Source organism: Malurus melanocephalus, unplaced genomic scaffold (assembly GCF_030028575.1).
Source record: "Malurus melanocephalus ecotype Western Australia unplaced genomic scaffold, MMel_1.1 scaffold_5, whole genome shotgun sequence".
In the NCBI taxonomy this organism is placed as follows: domain Eukaryota; kingdom Metazoa; phylum Chordata; class Aves; order Passeriformes; family Maluridae; genus Malurus; species Malurus melanocephalus.
The window spans coordinates 7,192,963-7,218,536 of NW_026623237.1; the positions used below are offsets into that span (position 1 = coordinate 7,192,963).

The window sequence follows — 25,574 nt, forward strand, 5'->3', positions numbered from 1 at the left end:
CCATCTTGTGATAATTGCATGGCAGTTGACAGTCTGCACCTCTCCAGTGCAGAGCAGTCCTCGAAGCACAGAAACAGCAGCAACACCACTGCCTCTGCCCACCCCCTTCTGCATCTTCCACATCACCCAGGTTTCTAACAAACCATACGCTCTCCTAAAACAGCTGTTCATGCACAGACACAATATGCACCTAAAGAACAGCCAGTAAGAAATGAGCCTAATATTCATACATCTGCATCAGAAAAAAACCCAAAACAAACAAACCCACTAAAACCCAAAACCTAGTGYGGATGCCAACATGAAGACAACTGGCTGCCTTTTACAGTAATGACARCATCTGCTTTCCTGTGTTCTGCATCCACAGCATCAACATTACTCACTAGAGGAATAAAAGAAAGCTTTCTTGGGTTGCAGCAGGGCAAACAACTGCAGGAAATGAGTCTTCAGCAACACACTGTTTTTAAGAAGCATCTTATTAAAAGCATCTGTGACTTCTACAGCTGCAAGACTTGYTTGGTCCTTACAGCTGGCAGTTCAACACCTGAAGGGGAGACTGTACCTTTCTTTCATACTGGTGCCTTCTTTCCACTGCTCACTGCAAGAGAAAAGGGCAACCCTGACTATACTCCCTGAAGAGCACATCTGATTCTGCCAGCAGGAACAAAAGAATAACAACAGCACTCGTACCCCTCAGCTCTTCGGTCTGCTGAGACAAGAATAAAGCATTTACTACTCCTTTTGTACATATGTAACACTGGGAAAGGACATCCCACCAGATAGAATCTAGCCCCTGACAGCTTGAGCAGTCATCATCCAAGGCTTATTTCCTACCTGAAAATGCTACAAGCAATAAGGAAAAAAAAAAGCACTTCTTTGAGCTGTTCAGTATCAGGTGGAGTAATCTATCATACTCATAAAGCATCCTAAAAAGCTTCTTCCCACACTCCTCCCCTTTCCTCAATATATCCCAATGCTGCTTATGCCCTCTCGTGGCAGAAACCACACATTAGTATCAGCTGCGAGGGTGGCCAAGTTGTCACATCCCACCAGGCTCTTTTTATCCACTGAACCTTCCAACCCTGGCTGATGTTTCCCACTTGCACTGCAGGAGGTAAGAAGCAGGATTCCACTCCCATCCCAGCCACAGGAGCTCCATTGCTCTTTCATCAGGAAACAGCTACAGAGAACATTTTGCTGCTATTGCAGCCATTCATCTTGTAATCAAAGCACTGCTTTATTTACACATGTACTTTACTTCAAATTGTTTTCCTTTAGGGTTTTTTTTTTGTGGTTTGTTTTGGTTCACAATTTGTTTTTAAAGCCATTGTTAAAATAACATGGGAGAGGAGCCGGCAGGGCCCACAGTAACAGCCAAAACAACCCACCAGATATATTGAACTAATCACTGATAAACACTGAATTTACAACGTTGCTGAATAAAATGAACATGAGTTTGATATTCAAAAGGTGCCTAGAGGACATCAGCACCATATGTTCTAAATGGGTTTTTATTTTACTACATAGTTAATGAGCTTACTGGCAAGACCTGAGCTTTTTGTTTGTCATGAGAACGGCAGGAAAACACACACTGTGCCACAGCTGGCCAACCCCCAGCTCACCTGGGAAAACCGCATACCAAGCTGATCCTGAGACTATGCTTTAAAAGTCCATACTTTACTTTATGCATAAACTTGTACTTGACTGACTAAAGGGGTCATTTTACCAYGCTTGAGCTTGGTGTTTTTGTAAGACTCCAAGTTAAAATAAAAGTACCTCTCATGGATGGCTTACAGGGATAGCTTCATTCTACATGCATGGAAAACATGGGCTATTCATGGTTGCACATTAAGTCATCTTTGGGGGATTAAAAAGGTAGCAAAAAAGYGCTAAACAAGAAGCAACCCTCCTCCAGCAGAATGAAAAAAAATATATCAATTTTCTACAGAAAAATTTAAACTGATTTTCACTGGATTTTTTTTCCTAGTTTTTTTCTTTTTAATCTTCTCTCATTTTTTTGCTTTCTTCTCCATTTTGCTCAGCAGRAAAAGAAGTGAAGAAAATGAGAGAAAATATCTTTGACTGGGGGTAAAGGRAAAAAAAGCCAAAATTACACACTTGTGAAGATACTGAGAAACTCAGTACCTGATTCCTTGAGAATAAATGGGGTAATATAGAGCAAGAACAGGACTAAGGAAGGATAGGCTCTTACAAGTACTATTTACATATGATGGAAAGACTCTCCTACACAACAAAATCTCACCATTGGATAACCAGAGTTAAGGATGTTTTGAAGATACGGCCTGGTTTAGGGAACAGTGTGTCTTCATCAATGGCCTTTGGAATTGGGCATTCACAGTGTCTTTTTTGCTAGTCTTCAGAAGGTTGTCCACAGGTAAAATTCACTGTAGGTTTGTAGATATTAACTCCTCTTGCCCTTTTGAAGTTCACTGGGAGCTTATTTCAGAGGTGTAATAAATACCCCAGAGCAGCACTGCTCCCCCATGCATTCTCCGTAGTAAAAACACACATTTGGGGCATTGACTGGGGTATTTAAGATTTTAAACAAACAAAGATACAAATAAATGAAAGAAACTACCTGTAAGACTTTGCTGAACTCTAAACCAGGTCCTGTGACAGAAAATTTTAAAAGCACACAGCAGTGAAATGAAAATTCCACTTTCTCTTTACAGCCAAGCTCCCCTTGTCTCCACAGGGAGCAGAGCTGAGTCAAGACAAGAAAATTATTCTACCCCACCCTACTTGTGGGTTTGGAAAAATGAGGCTTAGGACTCTTAAGCAAGACAGAGAGACATTTGAGAAACAGGAGAAAGTGAAGGACACTGAGGAGATTTGAGGTGAGCCAGCAGCCAAAAGTCACAACAGAACACAAGAAAAAGTTAGTCTTCATCTGTTCTGAAACAAAATATGCAATATTATCTATTTTTATTAATATCTGCATCCACTTACCCTTTCTTTAACTGAGTCACATAGGCACTCTGCAGAGCTGCTTCCAGAAAGTAGGAAAGTTCAAACTCAGAGTAAGTCATGTGGCTGCCCTTAATACTCCTTGAATGTGTATTGTTTAAGGTCTGTGGGGAAAAAAAGAAATATCTGGGAATACAGACAACTGTTGGAACTAGCCAGGTTCTCATGAGCCAGTGGTATCTTCAACATAAAGTGTTACCTTTATTACCTATTCAAAAATGTTATAAAATCAATTTTAAAATAAACTATACAATGATTTCCATTAGATATTCCACAWGCAATATGAATTTTGAAACACAATCCCTTATGACTTTCCAACCTTTAGTAAAGTAAGTAGAAAGTGACACATTAATACCAACAGCTTGGGGAATGCCACTCCAACTACAAAGATTAAGCATCCTGCACAGAAATATTAACACAATGTTTGAGTAGGTTTATCTAGTTTAATATAATATAAACTTTTTTTTAAGAGTTAGCTAGCCATCAGGAGTCCTGATGGAAGAATCCTAGCCTTTCCTCTATTTCTCCTATCAAATCTTTCTTGGTTTAGTGTCCTTACTGGTAACAAGCAGCTTCCAGTGCTGAAAATGGCCTCTCCAAAACAGTATTTTCATTTAGGACTGGAGAAGGACTATGAACTTTTAGAATGTCTATCAGCAATCCTACATTTTTGCCTCTGTGTCCAGACGACAACTAGTTGAAAGGAGGTTGTAGCGAGGTGGGGGTTGGTCTCCTACCAGGTAACAAGTGAGAGGACAAGAGGAAATGGCCTTAAGTTGTGCCRGCGAGATTTAGATAAGATACAATGAAAAATTTATTCATTGCAAGAATGGYAAGGCACTGGAACAAGCTGTCCAGGGAAGCAGTGGAATCCCCATCCCTGGAAGTACTCAAAAAGCAGGTGGTCAAGGCACGTGCTAACATGGTTTAGTGGTGAGCATAGTAGTGCTGGATTAATGGCTGGSACAGTCTTTTCCAACCTTACTGATTCTATGGTTCTAAGTGAATGGATTACAGGTCAAATCCTTTCCCTTATTTGCAGACCCAAGCTGTCAGTAAAAAAATTTACAGTGTCCAGCACTGATGAGCACTCATCCTTCCACAATGGAAGGACAGTAACATGTTTAAAATTTAAAAACCGTTCTCCTTTTTTTGCAGAAAAACAAAAGCAGGTCACATTTTAGTTGGCTTTCTTAATGAATTTTTATACATGCACTAAGCCCATTTTTTCTTGTTTCAATGCAATTAAAAACAAAACCTGAAACAGAAACACACCTTTGCCACTGAGAARAGCAGAAGTATCTGGTCAAAAAGCCGAAGGCTTTATGGTTACAGGACAGGTAACATGCATTGCCATCAGTACTGCTGATGTCAGGTGTAATGTGTGGTTCAGGAAGGGCATGGAAGCACATGGCATGTCCTGTAAACTCAGCTAGGCAARGTTTGCATGTGGCAGTGTTCCAGTGGCACATATCAGTGGCACATATTATCTGCATGGCTCAGTGTAGGGCTCCCACAACTCATCTTACTCATCATCCTACCAACCACTAAACAGTTACTTGCCACTAACCATGGAATGGTTTGGATCAGAAGGGACCTTRAAAGATGATCTAGCTTGAACCCCCTGCCATGGGGAGGGATACCTTCCATCATACCAGGTAGCTCTGAGCCCCATCCAGCCTAGCCATGACCACTACCAGGAATGGAAGATCTAGGTTCTAATGACCTAGACTCCTCAAGGTTCACTTGGAAAAGGTGAAGCACTGGCAATTAAACTGCTGTGGCTGGCCCAAAGGGGTTTCTTTCGCCTCATTAGGAATCTGAATATCCACTACTGTGTATCATTTACACAGCAGGTATGCAAAAGTTCCYTCATGCCAGCACTTGCCATGCAAAGTTCCTCTTTAGTAGGGGCTAAACTTGAGATACAACCTTTGCATATCTGAACTATCTGGTGCTTTACCACAGGCAAAACTAGTTTCCAGACTTCATTCTAAGAGGAAACATGTAGAGACAGCTAAACTGCTGTTTTGAAATTATTTTACTGAGACACTTCAYTCTTTCCAACTTGTTCTCATACTCCTTCCTGTCTATGAACACTTGACATTTCCCCATTTTTTTTTTATTTTTGCTGTCAAAACCCTGGAAATTCCACCCAGGCCACCAGGCAACACCCTAAGCACATTTCTTCTTACCTTCTCAAGCTCTTGCAAGTACACCTGGGCAACAACACATGCTCTCTCAAAACAAGCCATGACTTCCTCYTCCCTTTCACACAGTCGAGCACGTGAGGCAATTGAGTTGGTTGAGCGCTCCAGAGACAGACCTGCAAAATGGCAACATCTTCTTTAACTGAAGCCTAACAACAGCAGTATGGTCACATTATTTTTAAGTTACCAGTTGACAGGAAGGTTTTTCCACATGGGGGTTCCCCTCCTGTTTTGATGACTTTCAGGACACTACCCCCAGGAAAATGATTCCTAAACATGCAAGGCATCTTTGTCATGCTGCTCTAACACACAGTGCCACTGCACACTCCTAACAGTGCCTTTCAAATATTTCATGAAGACAGGACACACAATTCCTCTGGTAGGAAAGAGCAGACAGAGAAATYAGGGCCCATATTTCCAAAGGCAGCGATAGATATTGGGTGCTTCAATTCAGTGCCATTCTTGGCACTGAAATTGATAATTTCTAGGCATCTGCTACTTCAAGTGAAGCTTTCAATAAGCAGCAGTGTTGAGGGGGAAAAAAACAACCAACAAAAAAACCCTAACTGGAAAATGATACAGAAACAAAGTTGGAAAATCTGAGGCCTCTCTTGGAAAATCTGAGCACATGCAGATTGCTCACAGACATACAGCAAGTTCTTGGCAAGGCACAAGAGACTCTTAACCTCAAGATCATTCCCTTCTCAAAGAAAGGAAAAAACCCTGGGTATTGTCCTACTCAACTTCATTCTCATATCATTATCCAACACAACCAACAAAACCAGACTATGTTAACTGAAGACCCACAGCTACTGGTCCTATATTAAAAACTTCTACTATCAGCCCCTCATCTGGCATCACACTATGACATCCTTTATGAYCTTAAATCTATTTGGATAGCTACACATCCACATACCAATTTCACTATGATTGGGACAGGTTCTTATGCCACACTGAATCTTTACAACATACCACGGCTTGAAAGCTTGGGTTTTCACCAATCACAACTGCACTGATGCCCCATAGCCTAACACAAGTTGCAAAAGGTTCAGCACATGCTTTCCAATAAATTTTATATATAACAACATTCCCTAATAACAATGACAAATATGTAATATGAAATACAAAATTCTAGTATTCCTGGCACAGATCCACAGAGGTGACAAAAGAAGAATAGAGTTCAGCTCTCCAGACAGCTTTCCAGTGAAGTTATTTAAACTGCTGCGGCATGTGACAAAGGATTTGTGAGGACCCACCACATGCACCAGCCATGCTTCCCTGGACTTCCACAGTGCAGGAGGCACAGCCCCTCTGCTCTGCTCATTCCAGGAGTCTTGGCAACCAACTGCTGTGAGGCAGCAATGGGCAGCCAGGCTTCCCCATGATGTACGACACAGTCTGGGCGCTCATGCTGGAGGAGCCTGAGGCTCCTRGGCAGTCTTAGCTTTGTTTACTTCTAATGTTCAACATTTGTTTTGTCCCCTTGGTTACTCTGCTAGGAGTTTCCCCTATCTCATGTCTTACATTTGAGCCACACATGAGCAGTTAGTTCAGTGGGTTGAGAGAATACCTCACCGGTTCAAGCTTGGTGGCTCCTGTATGCAGTGTGTTCCCTCAAAGATCTGTATCTTGGAGGAATACACATTCATGCCTTTCACCTCTGAAAACAGAGATCAGGGTAGAGCAGAAGGACTGAATTTACTTCTGACAGGGTGTGTGGGACAGAGATGACAATCATTTTTCTCATTTTAACTAATGCCCAACTGTGTTTTCTTTTTTTCTTCTGACAAACACCTTGTACAGCATCCAGATATAACAGATTTTGTCTTTAGTCCATCTACGAAGTCTCTGTATTTATATCATGGGTTGTTTTCCTATTATTTCAATGCTTCCATTTTCCAACTCTGTCACTTTGAAACAAGTGAAGGGAAAAAAAGCACATCAACTCTCTCTACAGAAAAAAAACCAAACCAAAAGTATCCAGCGCTACAGCAGGAACAAATAACCTACAATATTCTTCTTACATCTGTCTCAGTGTTATGCACCTCTGAATTTCAGTCATTCCCCTTAAACGAAAATAAATTTTAAAAAGTCTGCATTTCAGAGCCACTATCCCCTTAAATGCAAAATAGGGCTGAGGGCCCTGAAAAAAAAAATCCAGTACAATCCACTGACATTCATATACAAGCAGCATTTAATCAAATTGCAAGAGCCATCCTAACACAGTCTGTGTGGGGGTGTTTATCGTGGGAGATGTCACACAGAGAGAACAGGCTGATAAAAAGCCATTTACATACATGCTTACAGCCCACTGCAAGGAGTCACTGYCTCTAAGCTCTGACACGGGGGAGAAAAGCAAGCAGCCTTTGCCAGCAYCAGGTACTGACAACAAACATGCCCATCCATGCAAGTCAGAAAAACAGAGATGGGGCTGATCAGAGACAGGGGAATGAGCATTTCCAAAACGGTTCTTGCCACAGGAAGTATTCAGCAATATAGARTGTATTAAAACAGACACAATGCTACATTGCGCTACTTGCAAAGGGCTGGAAGGAAAAATGACCCCCATGATGTGACATTAGTCATGGCTCTCTCTAAAACCACATGCACTGATTTGATGTCATTTGAGTACAAAACCTTCTACAGAATCCAAACAGAATCCAAACAGAGCTATTTTCTTCCCCASCACACAAATGCAATGAGAAGAAAAACTAGAGCAAGCAGACTGCAAATCCAGTACACAGCGGGAAGAACAGAAGAAAACCAACACAAGGTCCCTACTCTTGCAGCCACCAACTACTCAGTTCTCATAATACAAAGACCCAGTTACCAAAGACCCTGGGTAAGACTGGAGGGTTGACAAGCCCTCCAGTGCTGAGACAATAAATTCTGTTAACTCTTGTCCATCTTCCAGTTATCACCACAGAAAAAACCTTGCAGCGCAACAGGCAATTTAAATTCAACAAAAATGTGTCAGAAAGCCACAAAAGTGCATGCTACTTCCACAGAGTGTTTAGCAAGAAAAGTGGAGCCATTGCTAAGACAGAATTAGCTTCCCAGTAATGTAGAAAGYTATATGCTTTCTTGTTAGCTGGTTAAGGTAAAAGGACTTGGGYACTTTTCACAACCAGTTGTGGTAAGAGAATACCAACTTAAAGTTTATCTGTACTAAGATTTTCCTGGCATGAATCAGGTGCCCTAATTTAAATAGATACATACATATATACTAAGTAGTTTTTCTTAGAGTGGAGACAGTTTTCTAATAGAGTATGGCCCAGGCTCAAGATTTTGAGACGTGTTTCCAGATTATCCATCTTTAAAAGAACCAATTCTACCCAGTCCAGAGGAAGTAACTTTTAACATATGCAAATGCTGTTTTTGTTTCCTGCATAAAGACAAGGCTTCCATTCACCTTGTCTAGTAGTCCCAGTCATTCAYCTCTGGTTCTTCACCTTCCTATAATCTTTGCCCCTTCTTCCCTGCTCCCAGATCTAAGATGCATTGTTTGTCAGAAAAAAAAACCACAAATCCATAACGTTTGTAAGAYGTATCACTGAACTAATCTCTTCCTAAAGTTGAAATGCACTGCTCTCATTTATGGAAATCTGAAGGGGGAAATTTTATTTATTTTAAAATAAATAAATTTTATTTATTTTATTTTAAATTTTCACCTCAGTCAGTCCTTGCCAAGGGAAGACATTCATATCATATAGTTCCAATGCTCTGAGATGATGTTATTACCAGAACTGGAACATCCATGTGCACATGGACAYGTGACATCAGCCACACAAATGGGATGAAAATTCATGCTGAAAAGAATCCTTCAAGGTCCCTGGTCTGACTTTCTGCACAAAGAGCCATCTCAATGTGCTACCTGGCCTGGTCTTGAAAGCCTCAGCACACAGATGGAGACTGCACAAGRATTAGGGAGGAGATTTAGGTGGCTTTATTTTTCTAAACTAGCTTGCCAAATACCAGCATACTCCTTCTGAGAAGGAACAATGTACCAATGCCCTCACAGGTTCTTTTAACTTTCCTTCGTACAGAGACTTCAAGCCTCATGTATTTAGATGTATTTACAAAACCAGGGAAGGATGGGTTCATAGGTGCAAGAATTCAGGGTCAGCAGCAGCCCATCACTTCCACCAACAGTACTAGCCTGCAGCTGCTAAAACACCACAGCCTGGGGCATCAGAGCTACCTGGAAAGCTGAAGGGACCAAAGAAACACAACAGCACAAAGAGTATGAACCTAACCTGCTGTGTTGTGTCCCACTGCTATGTATTGAGTACACCTCTGGCAACCTGAAGCAAAAGACAYCTTATTTTGGAACTTACAGCCCTGCCAACACAACCAGCCCCAGTCTGCAGAGCAAGGGAATACTGTCTGTGCTCCTGTGCCACGCAGACAGGCCAGTCTGGCCACAAAACAATGTGATGCTAAGCTAAGTGCATGCAATAGTTTAACTCTAGGCACAGGAAGGTAAGTCATTTGCCTTGGGTAAGCCATGAATGAAGATACTGCATGGCAGCTGCTGCWAGGAAACTGGTTGTGTGCACATTCTCACCCTGGAGAACATCAGGTCATTGTGGGTGACTGTCCCCTTGCAGAGGATGCATTCCACTTCTAGCAYGTGGCCTTCATCTAGTTCGGAAATGTGGCTCTGTGAAATTATTTAGCATTGAAACGAGACTGTTTTTAAGACTTCAAACATATACACCTGCATACTAACTAACCAAAATTCATCAGAATACTAAACACTCCCCAGAGACAAAATTCAAAAGCACAACCAAACCATCTTAGAGGTGGCATTACAACCAGTCTGCCCTGCCASCTAAGGTTTGAACTTAAGAGCGCAGTCTTCAACTACGTCATTCCATTACAGTGTCTTGGAAAGCAAAACAGCCTGAACCTCAACAAGCAGAAGTTTGGATTAAGCTGACATAGGCAAGATTCATCACTATACATTATTTCTGCTACAATTCACAGCAGTTTAAATAATTCACAACCTAGTCTTGATACTTATTTCCCCAGCAATTAAGCTATGATCTTTTCAGCAGGGCTTATCTGCAATACAAATGCAATAGGGGAAGCAAGGCCTAGAAGCCCTTTGTTTTGAACACTTTCATTCATACTGGARTCCATGAAAGGTAGGGAGGAAGATGCAAGTTTTGTTGTTGAAGAAAGCTGCATGTACTTCTTTCACTACTGCTTCCTATTATACAGGATTATTGTAAATTCCTATCAATCTGCTACAACCTTAAAGTGCTTTTCATGTCAAAGTCTCAAAGGTATAAAGGCAGATAATTCCAGTAACCTCAAGTAAAATTATCTAAAGACCTTTCTAACTGTAAACTGGGAATGAAGCTTAAATTCAAGCAACCTGTGAAGGCTGCTCAGTTGCATCAATGCAGGACTCAACACCTCCTACTCCCAGATTTCCTACTAGATGCAATAAACCAATGCCAACAATGTTACTCCGATTATTTTCAGAGCAAGAAGTCTATCTGGGTTAGACTTGCAATTACAGCTCAAGTTTATTGCGGAAATTAGGACATCTTTTTGATTAAGTGGCTGTGAAGCCAGAGGGCAGCAAGCACTCCCCTGAGATGCAACCTCAGTCCCCTGCCCTCCATCAATGATGCGTAGGTTCTGCATCACACTGCATATCTTATGTATAGCAGAAATCAGCAACTTTAATCCAGACACTAATTCTTTGAAGCATAGCCAGACCTGCTGCCTATCAACTGACTGCTCTTAACCCTCACAGCATGTCTTTTAACCTTAGCTTTAACCTGTAATACAATAGTCTCCAAAATTCTTTGATTGAGTAAAAAAAATATTGAGCATGCACACCAACATACACATAGTCATATACACACATTGCTTCATAATGCATTTATTATATATTTGTGTGTTTGTTTTTTCAAAAATGCCTGCTAGGTAACATTCTACTGACAGCCACCTGTCAGCACAGAAAAGGCTTGCAAATTCAGAACACCTGACTTCTTGTAAAAGCAAGAAGGCACAATTCATTTTTGACAGCTATTTTAACCATTCTGCCATGAAACAACCRCAAAGCTTTGGTGTGTGCAGATATTCATGGTTACTCCCCATCTCATTACAAATTAGATTCTATTTAAAAGTTTTGTGTTTATCAAGTTATCCCCATTGATGCCATCTTGGAGCGTTTTTTGCATTTCTGGGCCCCACTGCGCTGCTAAGTAGTTCTTTATGTATTTCATTATTGAACCAGAAGCTGGAAAGTTCCTTAAGATGAGGCATGTTAGAAACATTTATACTTYCATAAAACTATATACCAAGCCTTCCACACTGCCCGATTTCTTCTAATACCTGTTTTTTTCAAGTCTTTGGCAGTATCTTCTGTGTGTCTTTCAAAGGATTACATTTTAGTTTGCTACCATATTGGTTATTTCATATTACTTCAGCCAGTTTTCCACAGCAGGAAGAACAAATGTTTCCCCAACGGTATCCTTTTTTCATATTTTGCTTTTACACAAGAAACTCAAAACCAGCTTCCAAAAATTGAAGTACTGAATTGAGTATCATTAGACTTCATTGATTAGATCYAATTAGACAGTGATGGCCTTCACCTGACTGAAGAGCTCATGCCTAMCAGTGTAAGCTCTGACATAGTTACCGTTCACTTGTGCTCCTATTTCTAGCATAACCCAGAATCCACAGGTTTTCRAGGGAATCTTTAAGATACTTGCCCATTTCATGAGGGTTAGTTTAATTAAAACTAGGCAATATAGTACATAAATCCAGTTTACTAGGTGAGCTATAACATACGGAAGTGAATGAATTAGTAAGGATGCCGGTCCACAATGTGGAACAACTCTTTTTTGCAAGACACTTTTGGGCTCCATGTAACATGTGACCCTCGACATACAAAGTGAGAGCACCACCACCAATAAAATACATTAATAAAGATTTATTTCAGTGTGGGGGCTTTTCTTCTGCACCACTGTAGGTTGTCTTGCACACCCCCTGGGGCACATGCACCCCCTGGGGACTGCTGCTGCAACATATTGATTGTCCTGGTATGAGAGGCCACCTCTATACCATGACATGAAGATATATCTACTGGAGCAATGCTCTGAGGCACAGCAAGCACAGGGGTGATCAGCATTCTCTTACAGCCCGCCATCTAAGGACTGTGTCAACACAATCCACATCCATAAACTGTCACGGCATACTGCAGAAATTAGTTCTCCCTGGTCTAAATACAACAGGAAGAAGCAGAAGAGAAAAAAATTAAGTGAAAGGGGCACAAGGGAGGGCACATGGTACTGACGAACAAGTACTGGAATTCATTCATCCTGAATTCATCTGCACCACAGTTATGCAGCATTGCAAGAAATTTCTCTTCTAGCTGCAGAGTCACTTAATAAGACTAGCCCTAGAATCCAATTTTTTGGCCCCTCCCTRTAAGAAAGAACTTGAGGTGGTRAAGCATGTCCAGAGAAGGGCAACGGAGCTGGTGCGGGGTCTGAAGCTCAAGTGCTAAGAGGAGCAGCTGAGGGAGCTGGGGGTGCTTGGCCTGTGAAATGGAGATTCTCTGTAACTACCTGAAAGGAGCGYATAGCAAGGTGGGGGTCGGTCTCTTCTACAAAGTAAAAACAGGACAAYAGAAGATGGACTCAAGTTATGCCAGGGCAGGCCTGGATTGGCTATCAGAAAAAAAACTGTTCACTGAAAGAGCACTGAAAGGTCAGGCATTGGAAGAGGCTGTCTAGGAGTCACCATATCTGGAGGTATTTCAAAGATGTGTAGATACAGTGCTTAGGGATATGGTTTATTACTGCATTTGGCAGTGCTGGGTTAATGGTTGGACTTGATGATCTCACAGGTCTTTTCCAATCTAAATGATTCTATGTGTATTTGGGAAGCAGAAGGGAGAGAAAGGAAGGGCAATTAATATTTTACTAACATGACTCATATCAAACACTCAAGACACTCCTATTTAAAGTTACTAGAACAGACAGAGCCTGTGAGGACTAACAGGCCTGTTGCCCTGTCATTTAAAAGACAGTCAGAGACATCTGAAGCTTACTTCAGGGCAAACCAGAATATGGAAACCTTCCCATAGCCACTGGACACATACCATGCTACACAATACCACCCCAGCATGACTCCATCATCACAGCCATCTAAAAGCTACCGCTGCCTTAAGCCATCTGCAAGTACCTTTGTATTTGTTCTCTTTTAGTGAAAATAAGTGTAGTATGTTGTCTCATTTAACCTTACAAACATTGTTCCATTTCCTCAGAAAACCAGMGCAAATACTCTTCCATCTCCTGATGCTGCTAACCTCACACCTTTAGAGAACYAAGTCAGAGAGCAAAAGGTGGAGAAGGTTTTATGCATGTGTGCAACCAGCACCTAACTGTATGTGGGGAAGAGAGCAGAATAACTAGACTTCACCACTGCACAAACCAAACCACATTAACAAAAGGAACTAGAATTATTTCCTTTTCCCACTTCTCAAATTTCAGTAATCTGCATTTAGTGGCCTGCATATACTSTCCACAAAAGTCTAAAGTAGCACCCATGCTGCATTTGTGCACAGCTGACTATGCTAAAMAAACTACATCTGAAAAAATAAACCATCTGATCCAACAGAGTAAAGCTCACAGAGCACAACAGAAAAGCCTAAGTGCACCAAGAATACCRAGGCTGGGCTTGGCAATTCTTTCACATCCAAGCAGAAGAGAAGTGGCACCAAGGTACACAATTCACCAACGTGCAATGGGTTCAAAGTCATTCACTKTCACAATGTTAAGGGCAACTCTAAACTCTTAAACTGCTATTCTGAAACCCCAAGTAAGACATACTGATAGTAGGTACTTTTATCAAAAGACATCAACACCTACAAAGTGAGGCTTTTGCCTATCAGACGGCTACTCTGATGCCAACATGAATTAACAGCATGCTTCCTGTCTTGCTGTCAGGATTGTAAAAACTAGCACTTTGAAGTGCAATACCAGGTATAGAACAAAGTGTCTCCCTCTCTCTTTGATGTGGATTAACATTTAAAAGATGCATTTTTTGCCGAGCAAAAGTGAAAACAAGTTCTGCCAACAAAACGTCTTACACTGAACTACTCAAATTTTAATGTTCTATTGTATCATACACCCTTTTGGCTGGGACTCAATTTTTCTAATGGCCAGGCAAGAAAACTAATTTTATTCTTTCAGCTGTGTTTAAAAGGAGCCCATAGACCTCAGTTCTCAGAGAGACAAATCTGTACCTTTTGTAGTCATCAGAGGATTCCAAAAAAGAAATCATGCGTCCCTGCCAGACCCTTAAAAAACCCAACCAACCAAATAAAATTAAAAAAATACCCACAAAACAAAACAGATTTTTTTTCTTCTACTGTGTCCCATGAAGTTCTACTTAGTCACAGCAGCAGCTGAAATTACTGACAAAAGTAACCTCACCTAGTAGCTGCCAGCAGAGGAAACAGCAGTTAAGGAACAGAGACAACTGCAAGCAAATATACCATTTCAAATGCATCATATAGGTTCACACTGGCATGCTGGCAAGTGTTAACCATCCTCATGAAGCCCATTATCATTAAAGCTACGTCTGTGTTCAAAGAAGAAGTGACATCAAAGTTTTAGGTAACTTTTCCCTTAACTGTCACCCAAACCTATGCTTTTCTCATCTCAACTTTGTGCCTGGTMTAATTCTGGCTCTTCATGACCAACAAGCTTTCCTAAAGACAAGAACAATGGATTTGTCTTTTAAGATCTAGATACCCTTCTCAACACTACAATGGACTCAAGCACCTCAGGCCAGCATCATCGCTTCCAGGGTGGGCARGTTCCAAACAGTAGTGAACTGGAACCCCTGGGAAGTCAAAACACGCAAGGGTAACAACCCCTCAAATTTAGATAGGATTATTAAGAGTACAGAAGGCTTAGACCTTGAAGTAAAAGCCTATGTTACACATGTAACACACAAGCCTATGTCAACAGTGCCTAAACAACATTATACTTGACACAAACTAAGGGGGAGAGACAGGGAGGAAATTCAGGCTCATAGGATTTTTTCCCTTACATCTTACAACCTGCTGCCCATTTCYGCTAAATGGGTACATAGCAACACATTGCCCTCAGGTCAGTCAATAACAGCAATGCAGACAGGATGAAAACTCAGCTTCTAGGGAGGGTGGGGYCAGCTGTGCTGAAAGGAAGGGAGGAAGATCTGGGTTCCCTCCTTTTTTACCACTAGAAGACTTGAGAATTCTGTTTGAAGCCATGTGGCTCGTCAACAATAATACAGAAATAGATCATCTTTAACTTGACATGTGCAATTTTAACATGCTTTTATTTTTCCACATTAGTGCCTAGAGAAAATATAAAGCAATTACTTACTTGAACRTGGAAAAAAAATGTCATCAACCTTCCATTAAAACATTTCCTACACTTGTCTCAGCTGACAAGACAAGGTATGCTCTTACATGGTAAGAGTACATGTGTGTGTATCTCTCTCTTTAGGTATTACAGCAAAGCTTTTCTTAAGGAACTTCAAAAACTCTTAAAAATTAGCCTGTAGTAAAGATCTCAAGCACTAGAGTACATATAACTATTGGGAGGGTTTTCTGGCATACAAGCAGAATAGTRTTCCAAACACTTGTGTACAAAAAGGAGAAGACATCCTGAGAAATGCTTTGCCCTCTGAAATGAGGAAAATGCTTATAAAGTACATGTACAGCCCAGTAAGAGTTTTATAAAACATGACCTGAATTTAAAATGCTTCTGGCAAAAAGAAGTTAGAAGTATAAATTCACTTTCAAAAGAAGATTATGAAATAAATTACAACCCTGCAACACTATATAATGTTTCTAAACTTACTTGATCTGCACTTGAAATTGTTCAAACTACTAGCACTCAAAATCGTTCCATACAGTCAGTATTCTAGAACACTCTGAAGGTTTAATAYTACTTTTTGATACTACCTTGTCTCACTTACCAAACACTAAGTGGACAAAAATCTCATTCCAGAGAAGTTAATGGGAAACTCTAATTAAAAGTAAGGCTGCTTAACTTAAGCCAATAGCACACAATAACTCATTAATGTTATTTGAGTGGAATGTATCCTTGCACTATGGGATTGGGAGCATTTAGTARAGAACTGAACTAGGAAAGTTAGTAGCTTCAGATCTGAAGCAAGAGTTTGATGAAGCACTGGAATAGTCTTTAAAACAGACGTGCTCTCTTGCAAAGACGACAAAAAATTAAAAAATTAAAATTTAAAGAAACCCACCTACCTTCCTCCCTTTCAATTCTCTCCACTAATTTAGTTCAAYGAACCAATAATGAACTAAATAAAATCAAACAGGAAATCTTATTTTTTCCATTTCAATCTATGAACTAAAAAAAAAATGTACACATAACAAGAAATTTATCATTTTATCAGAAACACTGAGTTAAAGAAATTAATGTATTAAATTGAAAATTTGAAATAAAATTCTTTAAAGGAGGGAAGAGTAGATTTATCAGAACATAGTTTTGCAATAAAACTATATTTAACTCTACATTTTATTCTAACTTCCAAACAAAAGCAGCTGAACACAAATCTCATCCAGGAAATTAATCATCATGTAGAAAGCCGTATTAGAAAAATGAGTGACACACAAGCAAATGTCAAAATTAAAGACTTCAATTAAGTATATGAACAAGTGCATGATACATCCTCTGATTAACCAGAATGAACAACTTCAACACCAAATTTATATTTACTGAATGCAAACCTACTGTTTTTAACAGTAGAGAAAGCCAACAAAATAAGAAACTAATTAAGCAACACAATCACCAGAAGTCTCAAACACCTTATTCCAATTTTGAGGCTTCACTTGGTCAATTTAAAACCTTGATTAAAACCAAGCAAATAGTTTCCAAACCAGCTGAGCAAAAGGTCAAGTTTTCTGTTTATCTCTGAGTGATAYCACCATTTTCTTTTCAAAACACCACCAGAAACTCCAAACAACCACTTCCAGTATTAGAAGCCCAAGACAGTGATTTCACATGGGGAGAAAGCAGAACAATATAATGCCAAGCACAATGACCTCATTACCACTGAATTTTTAAAAGATACAACCACAAGAGAAACAGGAACACACATAAACTCAGCAATTTGTCCTAAAACCAAACAAATAAAAAATAATCCACAACAAGCTGGGTTGAACCCAGAACACTGGAAGCAGGTTCCAGACTGTTTATCATTATTAAGCTCAGGAAAAAAAAAAAACTTGTGGTAGATTCAAGGATTTGATTTCAGAAATAACACAGTTCTTAGGAGAGCTTTAATGAACAGTGGCTCAATCCAGCAGCGTTTGTCTCAATATCTTAGTTTTGGTTTTTCAGAAGTGTCACACCATAGATCTTAAACATCTTTAAATTATTAAAATGGATTCAAGAACAAAATATAGATAGCTCACAGCCATTGCTGCAACACAGTCTCATTTCCTCATAGATATGACTTGTGGTTGGATTTGTTATAATAAAATCCAGACTATGATCAACGCTTCTTACAAATACATTATCACCTAGTTCTCTTCCACATCTTTTCAAAGATCTAAAAAGACCAACATCACATTGAAGCCTTTTGATAAAATGGATGTCTTTTCTAAAGTTAAAAAAAAAACAAAACAAAAAAACAACCAAAAACCAAGCAAAAGAACAAAATCATTTAAAAACAAAATTACAACGGATAAATTTCAATTTAGTCCACAGTCTCTTCTCACAGTCACCAGAAAAGAGGCTTTATTGTACAATACCATTCACTTCAACTGTCAGACACCATTTGAAGAGGTGATGAACCACCCCAGAACAGCCAACTTCTGGCCTACAGAGAGTTCAGACTGAAGTTGCACACATTAAACCCACCCTGAGCTGCCAAATGGCCAATAATAACATAAAATTTACTACATGATGGACTGGGAGAAAAGGAGAGAAATAGGCAGTGGGACTTTTAAAGCCTTAAGTCTCTAGAAACCCATTTGGAAACCAGATACCATGTGCAATCCTGCGTCATTATTCACAGATTTAGACAGGTAGCTAATCCAGGCCACCCCACTCCAGGTAGAAGAAATCCAGTGCCTGGCCTGACAGACACAGAGAGCTTCTCAGCACAGGCATGACTCACCTTGCAGCARCTCTGACACATCCCTAGACCCATATGTCACATGAGCCCTGCCTGAGCCTCCATCACTCAGGCAGGCAACAGCCCAGGTAAGTTAAAGCAGCTCTTGTCATGCTCTCAGCAGCACAGCAAACATTGCCACTTCAGAGCCTCTTTCCTGGATTTTAGGTATGCTGAAGCCCTGGCTAGAGCTAAGAGTTTTTTAAGTGCTTTCCAAGAGTTAGGCAGTGACCCTACCTACTACCAGGAAGATTTACTCCTTGCAAAGAGAGAGAGCTCTGCAGAGTTTTGGCAGCAAGCACAAACACAGGGAAACCAATGGGCTCTGACAGCTACACGTTTTGTTCTGAAGTCTTTTCTGCTTGCTTATTTCAAATGGACAACACCAGGCAGCAAAGCCGCAATGTTTCCCAATTGATTTAGAAGCAAAGTTTGCTTACGCAATACTGTTTTATGCAACACAGAGAGYTTCTTGCATAAGAAACATAAAAATAAGCCTTTGATTTGACATTTCTTTCTTTCATGACCTTTCCTGCCTAATCCTGAGTGCTACCCTATGCTGTCATTCTGCATACAGGTGTAACTCGGCAGTGTCTACTACACAGAACCGAGGTAGTTCACACTGTGAGGTGATACAAAGTTCTGCTGTTTTAACCTTTGCTGAATAAACAAGGATATTCTATTAYACCAACTGCTTTCTCCTATTCCTGAAAATGTGAGTAAGAAGTGGGGAACCTAACTTCTTCCTTGAAACAGGCAAGACTGTGGCTCTTCTGGATATTTGCCTGAATGACCCCTGCCAAACTTTTACTACCAACAACATTCTAGAGCATCTTTAAAGAAGTTTTCAGATTCCATAAACAACCAGCAGTTCAACCAAAGGCAGTAATATAGCATGGATCAACATAATTTCTGCAGAGATACCAAATTAAAAAGGAGAGTAAGAAAAATCTATAGCATAATAAAGTAGAAATGAATTTTAAGTAATTCAACTCCATATTGTTAATTGCCCTGCAGAAGCAGCCTGGACAGACATGTTTTAAAATGAAAATTTAAATCTACACTGCTATTGCCATAGCTACCCGCACAAAGTTCTAACATAAGAGTGGGAGGTTGAGCATGTGGCATAAGAGAACAGTGATCCTAGCAGTGAATGCCCTCTCCAAACTATGCTGGACACGTTCCATTCTGCTGGACTTTTTCTTGCCAGCAACTTTGGTAGAATACTGAGTAACTTACTATATATAACCTTGGTATTGTAGCTAACCTGAAAATAATCATCATGGAGGAAAAAGACTGCGGAACCATAATAGCACAGTGGTTTCTCTGCAATGGCAAGGGCTCCATACAGTTTACTGGGGCAACACAATATTTACATTTCATGCTAAACCACACGGAGAAAGAAACCAAAAAAATTGCCAGATGGTCTGAGGCAAACACCTCCAACATCTTGATGTGTAAGTTAGGTAGTCAACACAGTACAAGGGGTCTTACAACAACAGCGTTATTCCATCAGTTTCCATACACACGTTATCATTACACTCACACCTCACCAAGGGACATCTCCAGTTTCCGATGAGGACAGTGCATCTCCTTCAGAATCTGGAGTGCACCGGGAGCTGCTCTCAAATGCAACTGCTGAGAATGCACTGGCAGCTACTCGCTCTTCTGCGCCATGCAAATGTCAGCGTGAGCTACAAGTAAATTAGTCCTGCTCCACAAAAGCTCATTAATGAAGCAGATTCAATCAGTACCATAGAAAACAAAAATCAAAGCAAGCAAGGCAGCACAAACAGGATTTCAAAAAAGCAGAATGACTCAAATTATTATCAGTAATACTAGCAGCCCAGTCAAACAGTATTTTGGGTTGATTTGGTTTCACTCTTTTACATACCAGTTGAAGGTATCTGATCATCAGAGTTCTCATTCACCTAATTAGCTGGTGGACATGCTGAAAAGAGTAGAAAGCAGTAGATAGGTAGCAGTACTTGAGCAACATTTATAAAGGAACCGAAAGCAAATGAAGGAGAAGGTTACTGAACTTTTTCTCCCCCCAAGTCAAGAACTGACAAGGGTCTTCCTTTCCCCCATTCAAAAAGAAATGCAATTTCACTACCCACAGAGGGAATTTTTATCAGAATCTCTCGMACAGTACAATGTCTGTAGAGTTACAAGTGGGAGGAGAGATTCCTGTTTGTACGTAAGGTCTGATACTGTGTGACATGCATTGCAAAAATATACTACCTGCTTTGGAAGCACATATTCTGTTAGTCCAGAGTTTAAAACTTGGAGACACYGTCCTTGCTTAACTCACAGAAATCACAGAAATGTACAAATAGATGAACTCTTTCTAAGAGAAAGCATAGGTCCCAATTCAGCCAAGTGCTTGATTTAGATTTTCCAAAAATGGACACAGAAGCGCAAGCATATTGCTGACTTAGAGCCAAGAGTTACCACAACATTTCCAATTTCAAGCTCTTCTTTACCAGCCAGCCAAGTTTAAAAACCATGGACTAAGACTCCATAATGCCTTTAAGCCTAAAATTACATAGACCATACCCAGTAGGATTTTCCACAGTATACATCTTTGCCCTAATCCTGCTCCAACCACAACACGTGGAGAAATAGCTTCAACCTAAAGGCAGCATATTTCAAATACGCATACATGGTCCTTTACCTTTAATAACAAAGGCTTCAGTTATCAAACGCAGCACGTACAGCGGTTCATCTTTGGTTGAGAGGTCATCAATTCCTGCTTTTGCATACATGCTGATGGCATCTCTGTAGCATCCCTCCACATAATGAAGCTTTCCTAGGATCAGCATAGCTTCTTTCATATACTTCGGCTGAAATGGAGCAGGGAGAGAGAAAGTGTTTACAGGCTGAAATAGCAGACAGGAAGAATGAAGTACACCACAACAAATTCAGCAGGTTCAGAACGCTTTCCTCTCACAAAACTGCAAAGGCTAAGCTCATGAGAGCAGCAGGCAGCAAAGGTCAGGCAACCACTGTGGAGCTGCGTTTTGGAATACACAGYTTCTAAGCCACCTCTTTGATCTCAGCTGACCTGCTCTATCGATTCATCAGCCACAGAGAGCACATAAAAGGTTGGCTTTATCAAAATTACCTGCACACACRCACAGAAAAAAACCCTGCTTTTAAACTAGACACTGAACATCACTTTTTAGACAAGTGCTCCCCTTTCCTCTGTATATTTAAATWAAGAGCGAGAAAGCTCCCAAATTTTCTTTGTTTGTCAAAGAATTCCATGCAACAGTGAAAAAACAGAAGGCACACCTACTATTTCTAAGATTCGTTTTGTTTAAGGATTGAAAACGTGTAACAGAAACCTYGGTAAAACACATCTGTTCAGACCCTTTGGAAAGCATGAAAAGGTTCCTAAGCTTTCAAACCCACTTTTTTAAATACATGCAATCAACATAGGGTCAACGCTGCATGAGTAGCTATGTCACCACTAGCAAAGAAACAGTAATGGCAATTCATGCAGCCAAACTAAACACAAAAACCTGGAAGAATTCAATAGTTCTCACTGTTAATGGGGCTAAACTAAAAAGGATGGTTGGACAGACTCTCCCTCCAGTTTATTTTCCACACAGGCTGACCTTGCTTATTGGAAACTAACATGTAAAAGTCCAACACACATTTCCAACTTAACTAGCCTGGCAATTTCAGGACCAAAAGTAATACAAGCCTAGAACAGACTGTTGTAATTCATTTATTTCTAAACCCAGTTACGCAACTGTGTGCCAAAGGACACCAATGCAGCAGCAGCCATCAAAGCAAAGTAATAAAACACTCCTGAAGCTCTGCAACTGAGCTGACAAACAGCTACCAGCCACACACCCAGACCACAAAATAAAATAAAAGCATTACTTCTCTGACAGACACTGAAAGCAGTGCAAGACTGTAATCATGGACTCACCACACAACCCTAAGCTCCTGACAGCTTGTGGCACACTATTCTCCCATCAGGAGCTAACCAGTTGCGCACAATTCCTTCAGATCAGGAGCAGCAGGAGGTCACTAAGCTGTGCTGACCTGACAGCTGGGATATGGTGACACTCCACCACCCAAGAGAAATTCTAAATATTTATCCTGCTTCTTTCCAGTTAAAAAAAAAAAAGAAACAGGGTATGTCTTTGTAGCACATAATTTTTTTTTCATATGAAAAAGCAAGTCTCACAACATAAGATCCTGCCAAGGGGAAATTACCAGTCCCTTAGTATCATCTACAGTACAGCACTGCACATCCATGGACACGAACAGGCAATACTCACACCCCGTATCAAACTAATAATCAAAAGAAAGAAGGTTGGCAGGAATTATGATAATAGAGCCCACTTACTCTTAGTTTCCCTCTGCTTAAGATACTGGTCAGATACTGTTTAGCTTCACTTAGTTTGGGTTCACTCTTCTCTGACAGTGGAACGCAGTCTTTCAGTTTGGCAAAGTTTTCCTTCAAACATTCTTCCAGCAGAGCTTCTGCAAGCAGCATACTCCCATAGTCCTCTGAAAGCACACATCAACCAACAAAAAACACTGATTACTGCCATATTGATTACAAATAGAATTACAAAAACAAAACAACAYGCCTTTGAGACACAACAAACTCAAACGACGGGGTAAGGAAGAACGAATAGGAAAAAAAAGTTCCATTAACTTCTATCTAGTGTAAACAGTATGTTTTACATAGAAAAATGAAACAACACTTCCCTGGAACTTGAAGATTTTCCCTCCTTAATCCTTTAATTTTGGCAGCACTGTTCCTTCTTACATTGTCACTGATATAACAGTTAAGAATTTTCATCATGAAACTCACTTTCAAAAGTGTAAGACCAGTGTTTGCAAACATTTCAGTGGATGCTTTAGATTTACAAATGCACAAGCACAAATGTACAAGCTTTAGACCACAGAGAAGCAATAGCAGTAACTGCATCTGAAATTTTTACAATTTTCCTGAAAGTATACAGAAATAAAAATTAAAACCATAAATTAGACATATTCTACATATCCATTACTAAAGACACACAAGGWTTGATTCTCTGCCATAACTAACAAGCCACATAAAACCCTTTCTACATTAACATCTATCCCTGTTTACAGTTCCACACAAGAGAAACTCAAACACAGGTAGCAGCAACGAATACCGCATGAAGCATCACGCAACATGGCAATCATGTGCTGAAAATAAAAAAAGTTTATCTGCCACAATACCTGGAGTTCTTACATGATAGGGCCAGTTCTGCAGTTCCTTCATTCAYGGCAACAGTACCTCCCATCAGCAGACTAGTAGGTCAAACGGGCAAGGAAATCTTAGAACATCAAAGAGCCAAGCCCTACATTGTGCATATATTCCATGTTCCACTAGAATGAGTGAAACGCAATAGTGTACCTACTTGTGTATTTTCAGTCTAGGGGACACTTTATTCCTACCTTCCACCTATACACTACATACAGCATTAATATCAACTGTGTGGTGGTTTAGGCTTTTTGTTGTTGTGGCCTAACTTCAGCTGCCTATCAAATTATAACCATAGCTCTTCCCGCACATCTGCAGGTCTGCAACTAACTTGCATAAATAAAGTACAGATACATGAAATAGGATGTGTAAGTGTTCAAGTATATTACCCCACAAACTTGCATGCAATCCTTTCAACACTAAAGAGCTTTCAGACAAGCATAGTCAAACTTAGGGAATTAGGTAAGACCATACACAGTTAAGAACTAAATATGCACAACTTCACAAAGCAAATATTCCTTTAAAAAAAATCTACCCTACTACTGTTAAAAAAAATCCCATCTAGACACACAATTATTTCTAGAAGCACAAAACCTGCTGAAAGAAGCTCTGTAGCAATAACAAAGCACTACACTTTCACAACTAGCAAGTTATGATGACATAGCAGCAAATTAACAAATCATGTTTTTACAGCAATCATACTGTTGTTATACCTCTTAATTACAAGGGAAGAAACTACCGTGAACTCTTCAACTACAAATGCCCCCAAAGTGCATGGTGATCTCTGCACCTGGGAAAATGCTGCTGAAAGTTCAAAGGTTGCATGGTGATCTCTGCACCTGGGAAAATGCTGCTGACTAAAGTTCAAAGGTTGCCCGTGTGGTTCTCAGCACAGGGTTCAAACTGCGTCATGGACACGTTTCAAAAGCCTCAAAAAAACCCCATGTATTAAACTACCAATATCTCTCCCACCATGGTTCCCACTGTAAAGTTTAAGGCACTCCAGAAAGCTTCAACTCTAGGGCCACATACTAGATACACTCTTGTAAAAAAAAAAAAAAAAAGGTTTATTTCTAGCTTCTAACTTCAGTGGCAGAACCCTCTGCACCATTGTCGTGGCTAGGATCAGGTCCTTTTCCTAACTAACTTGCTAAACTCAGTCTGAGGCTGCCTCATTTATCACAAGAAATTTCATTTAAAATAAAAAAGCAAAGCAGCGTTTTGCAACAGGGGAAAAGATACTAATAGATGCGCTATTTATGAAACCTGTTCTACATGTGAAAGGGTACTTGGACGAGCCCGAGCCTTTAAGTAAAGCACTGCCCCTCAGAAATGGAGAGGTAAGACAAGGGCACCCACTCAAGCACAGCGCTGGGCAGGGCGCAAGAGGGAACCAGCACGACACGAATGGAGAAGCCCAAGAGAGACCCTTCCACATGGGGGCAGGTTCCGGTGGGTGGCCCGGCTGCAGCCCGGGGTGCACCCAGGACGGGCTCGGAGCGGGGCAGCCGCCACCTGCGCCCCGGGCTGACCGCGGCGGGGGCGGCATCGCGGGCGCYCGGCAGCCGCCTCTCGCTGCCCGGCGAGCTCGGCACTGCTGACACGAAGAGGAAGCGCAACGTGATCTTCCTGATCTTCTGATCGCTTCCTGGGCTCCCGCCGCCGCTCCCCGGCATCCCTCCTTCCCTCCCGCTGTGGGGCCGGGGCGCAGACACGGGACGACGGACGACGCCCCGCAACCCGGCGCTGCCCAGCCGCTCCCCAACCCCGCGAACCGGGGCAGCCGCAGCTCCCACCCACGTTAGACCCCCGGCGCGGAGCTGCTGACCCCGGGCGGCGGCACGGAGCGAGCAGCCGGCCCCGCCGCCGCCGCCCCGCGCCCGGGCGGGTCGGTACCGGCGTCCGCCTCAGCCGCCCCCTGCTGCCGCTTACCCGCGTCCTGCACG

At 41.0% G+C, this 25,574-nt stretch overlaps 1 protein-coding gene across 3 annotated transcripts in view; it reads right to left on the reverse strand.

The window, feature by feature from the left end:
• Window positions 1–25,574, reverse strand: part of TTC7A (tetratricopeptide repeat domain 7A) — a 170,395-nt gene that overhangs the window by 144,492 nt on the left and 329 nt on the right. Inside the window, exons 1-5 of one of the 3 annotated variants that reach the window (XM_057371287.1) lie at window positions 25,561–25,568; window positions 22,735–22,898; window positions 21,046–21,214; window positions 5,181–5,311; window positions 2,968–3,089 (exon numbers count right to left, since the gene is read on the reverse strand). In XM_057371287.1, coding sequence (XP_057227270.1) covers window positions 2,968–3,089; window positions 5,181–5,311; window positions 21,046–21,214; window positions 22,735–22,884 — 572 coding nt within the window. In that variant the 5' untranslated portion in view covers window positions 22,885–22,898; window positions 25,561–25,568. Of the gene's footprint in view, window positions 1–2,967; window positions 3,090–5,180; window positions 5,312–21,045; window positions 21,215–22,734; window positions 22,899–23,603; window positions 23,695–25,560; window positions 25,569–25,574 lie in introns of those variants that run through there. The other 2 variants (XM_057371281.1, XM_057371271.1) reach the window with 2 other exon arrangements.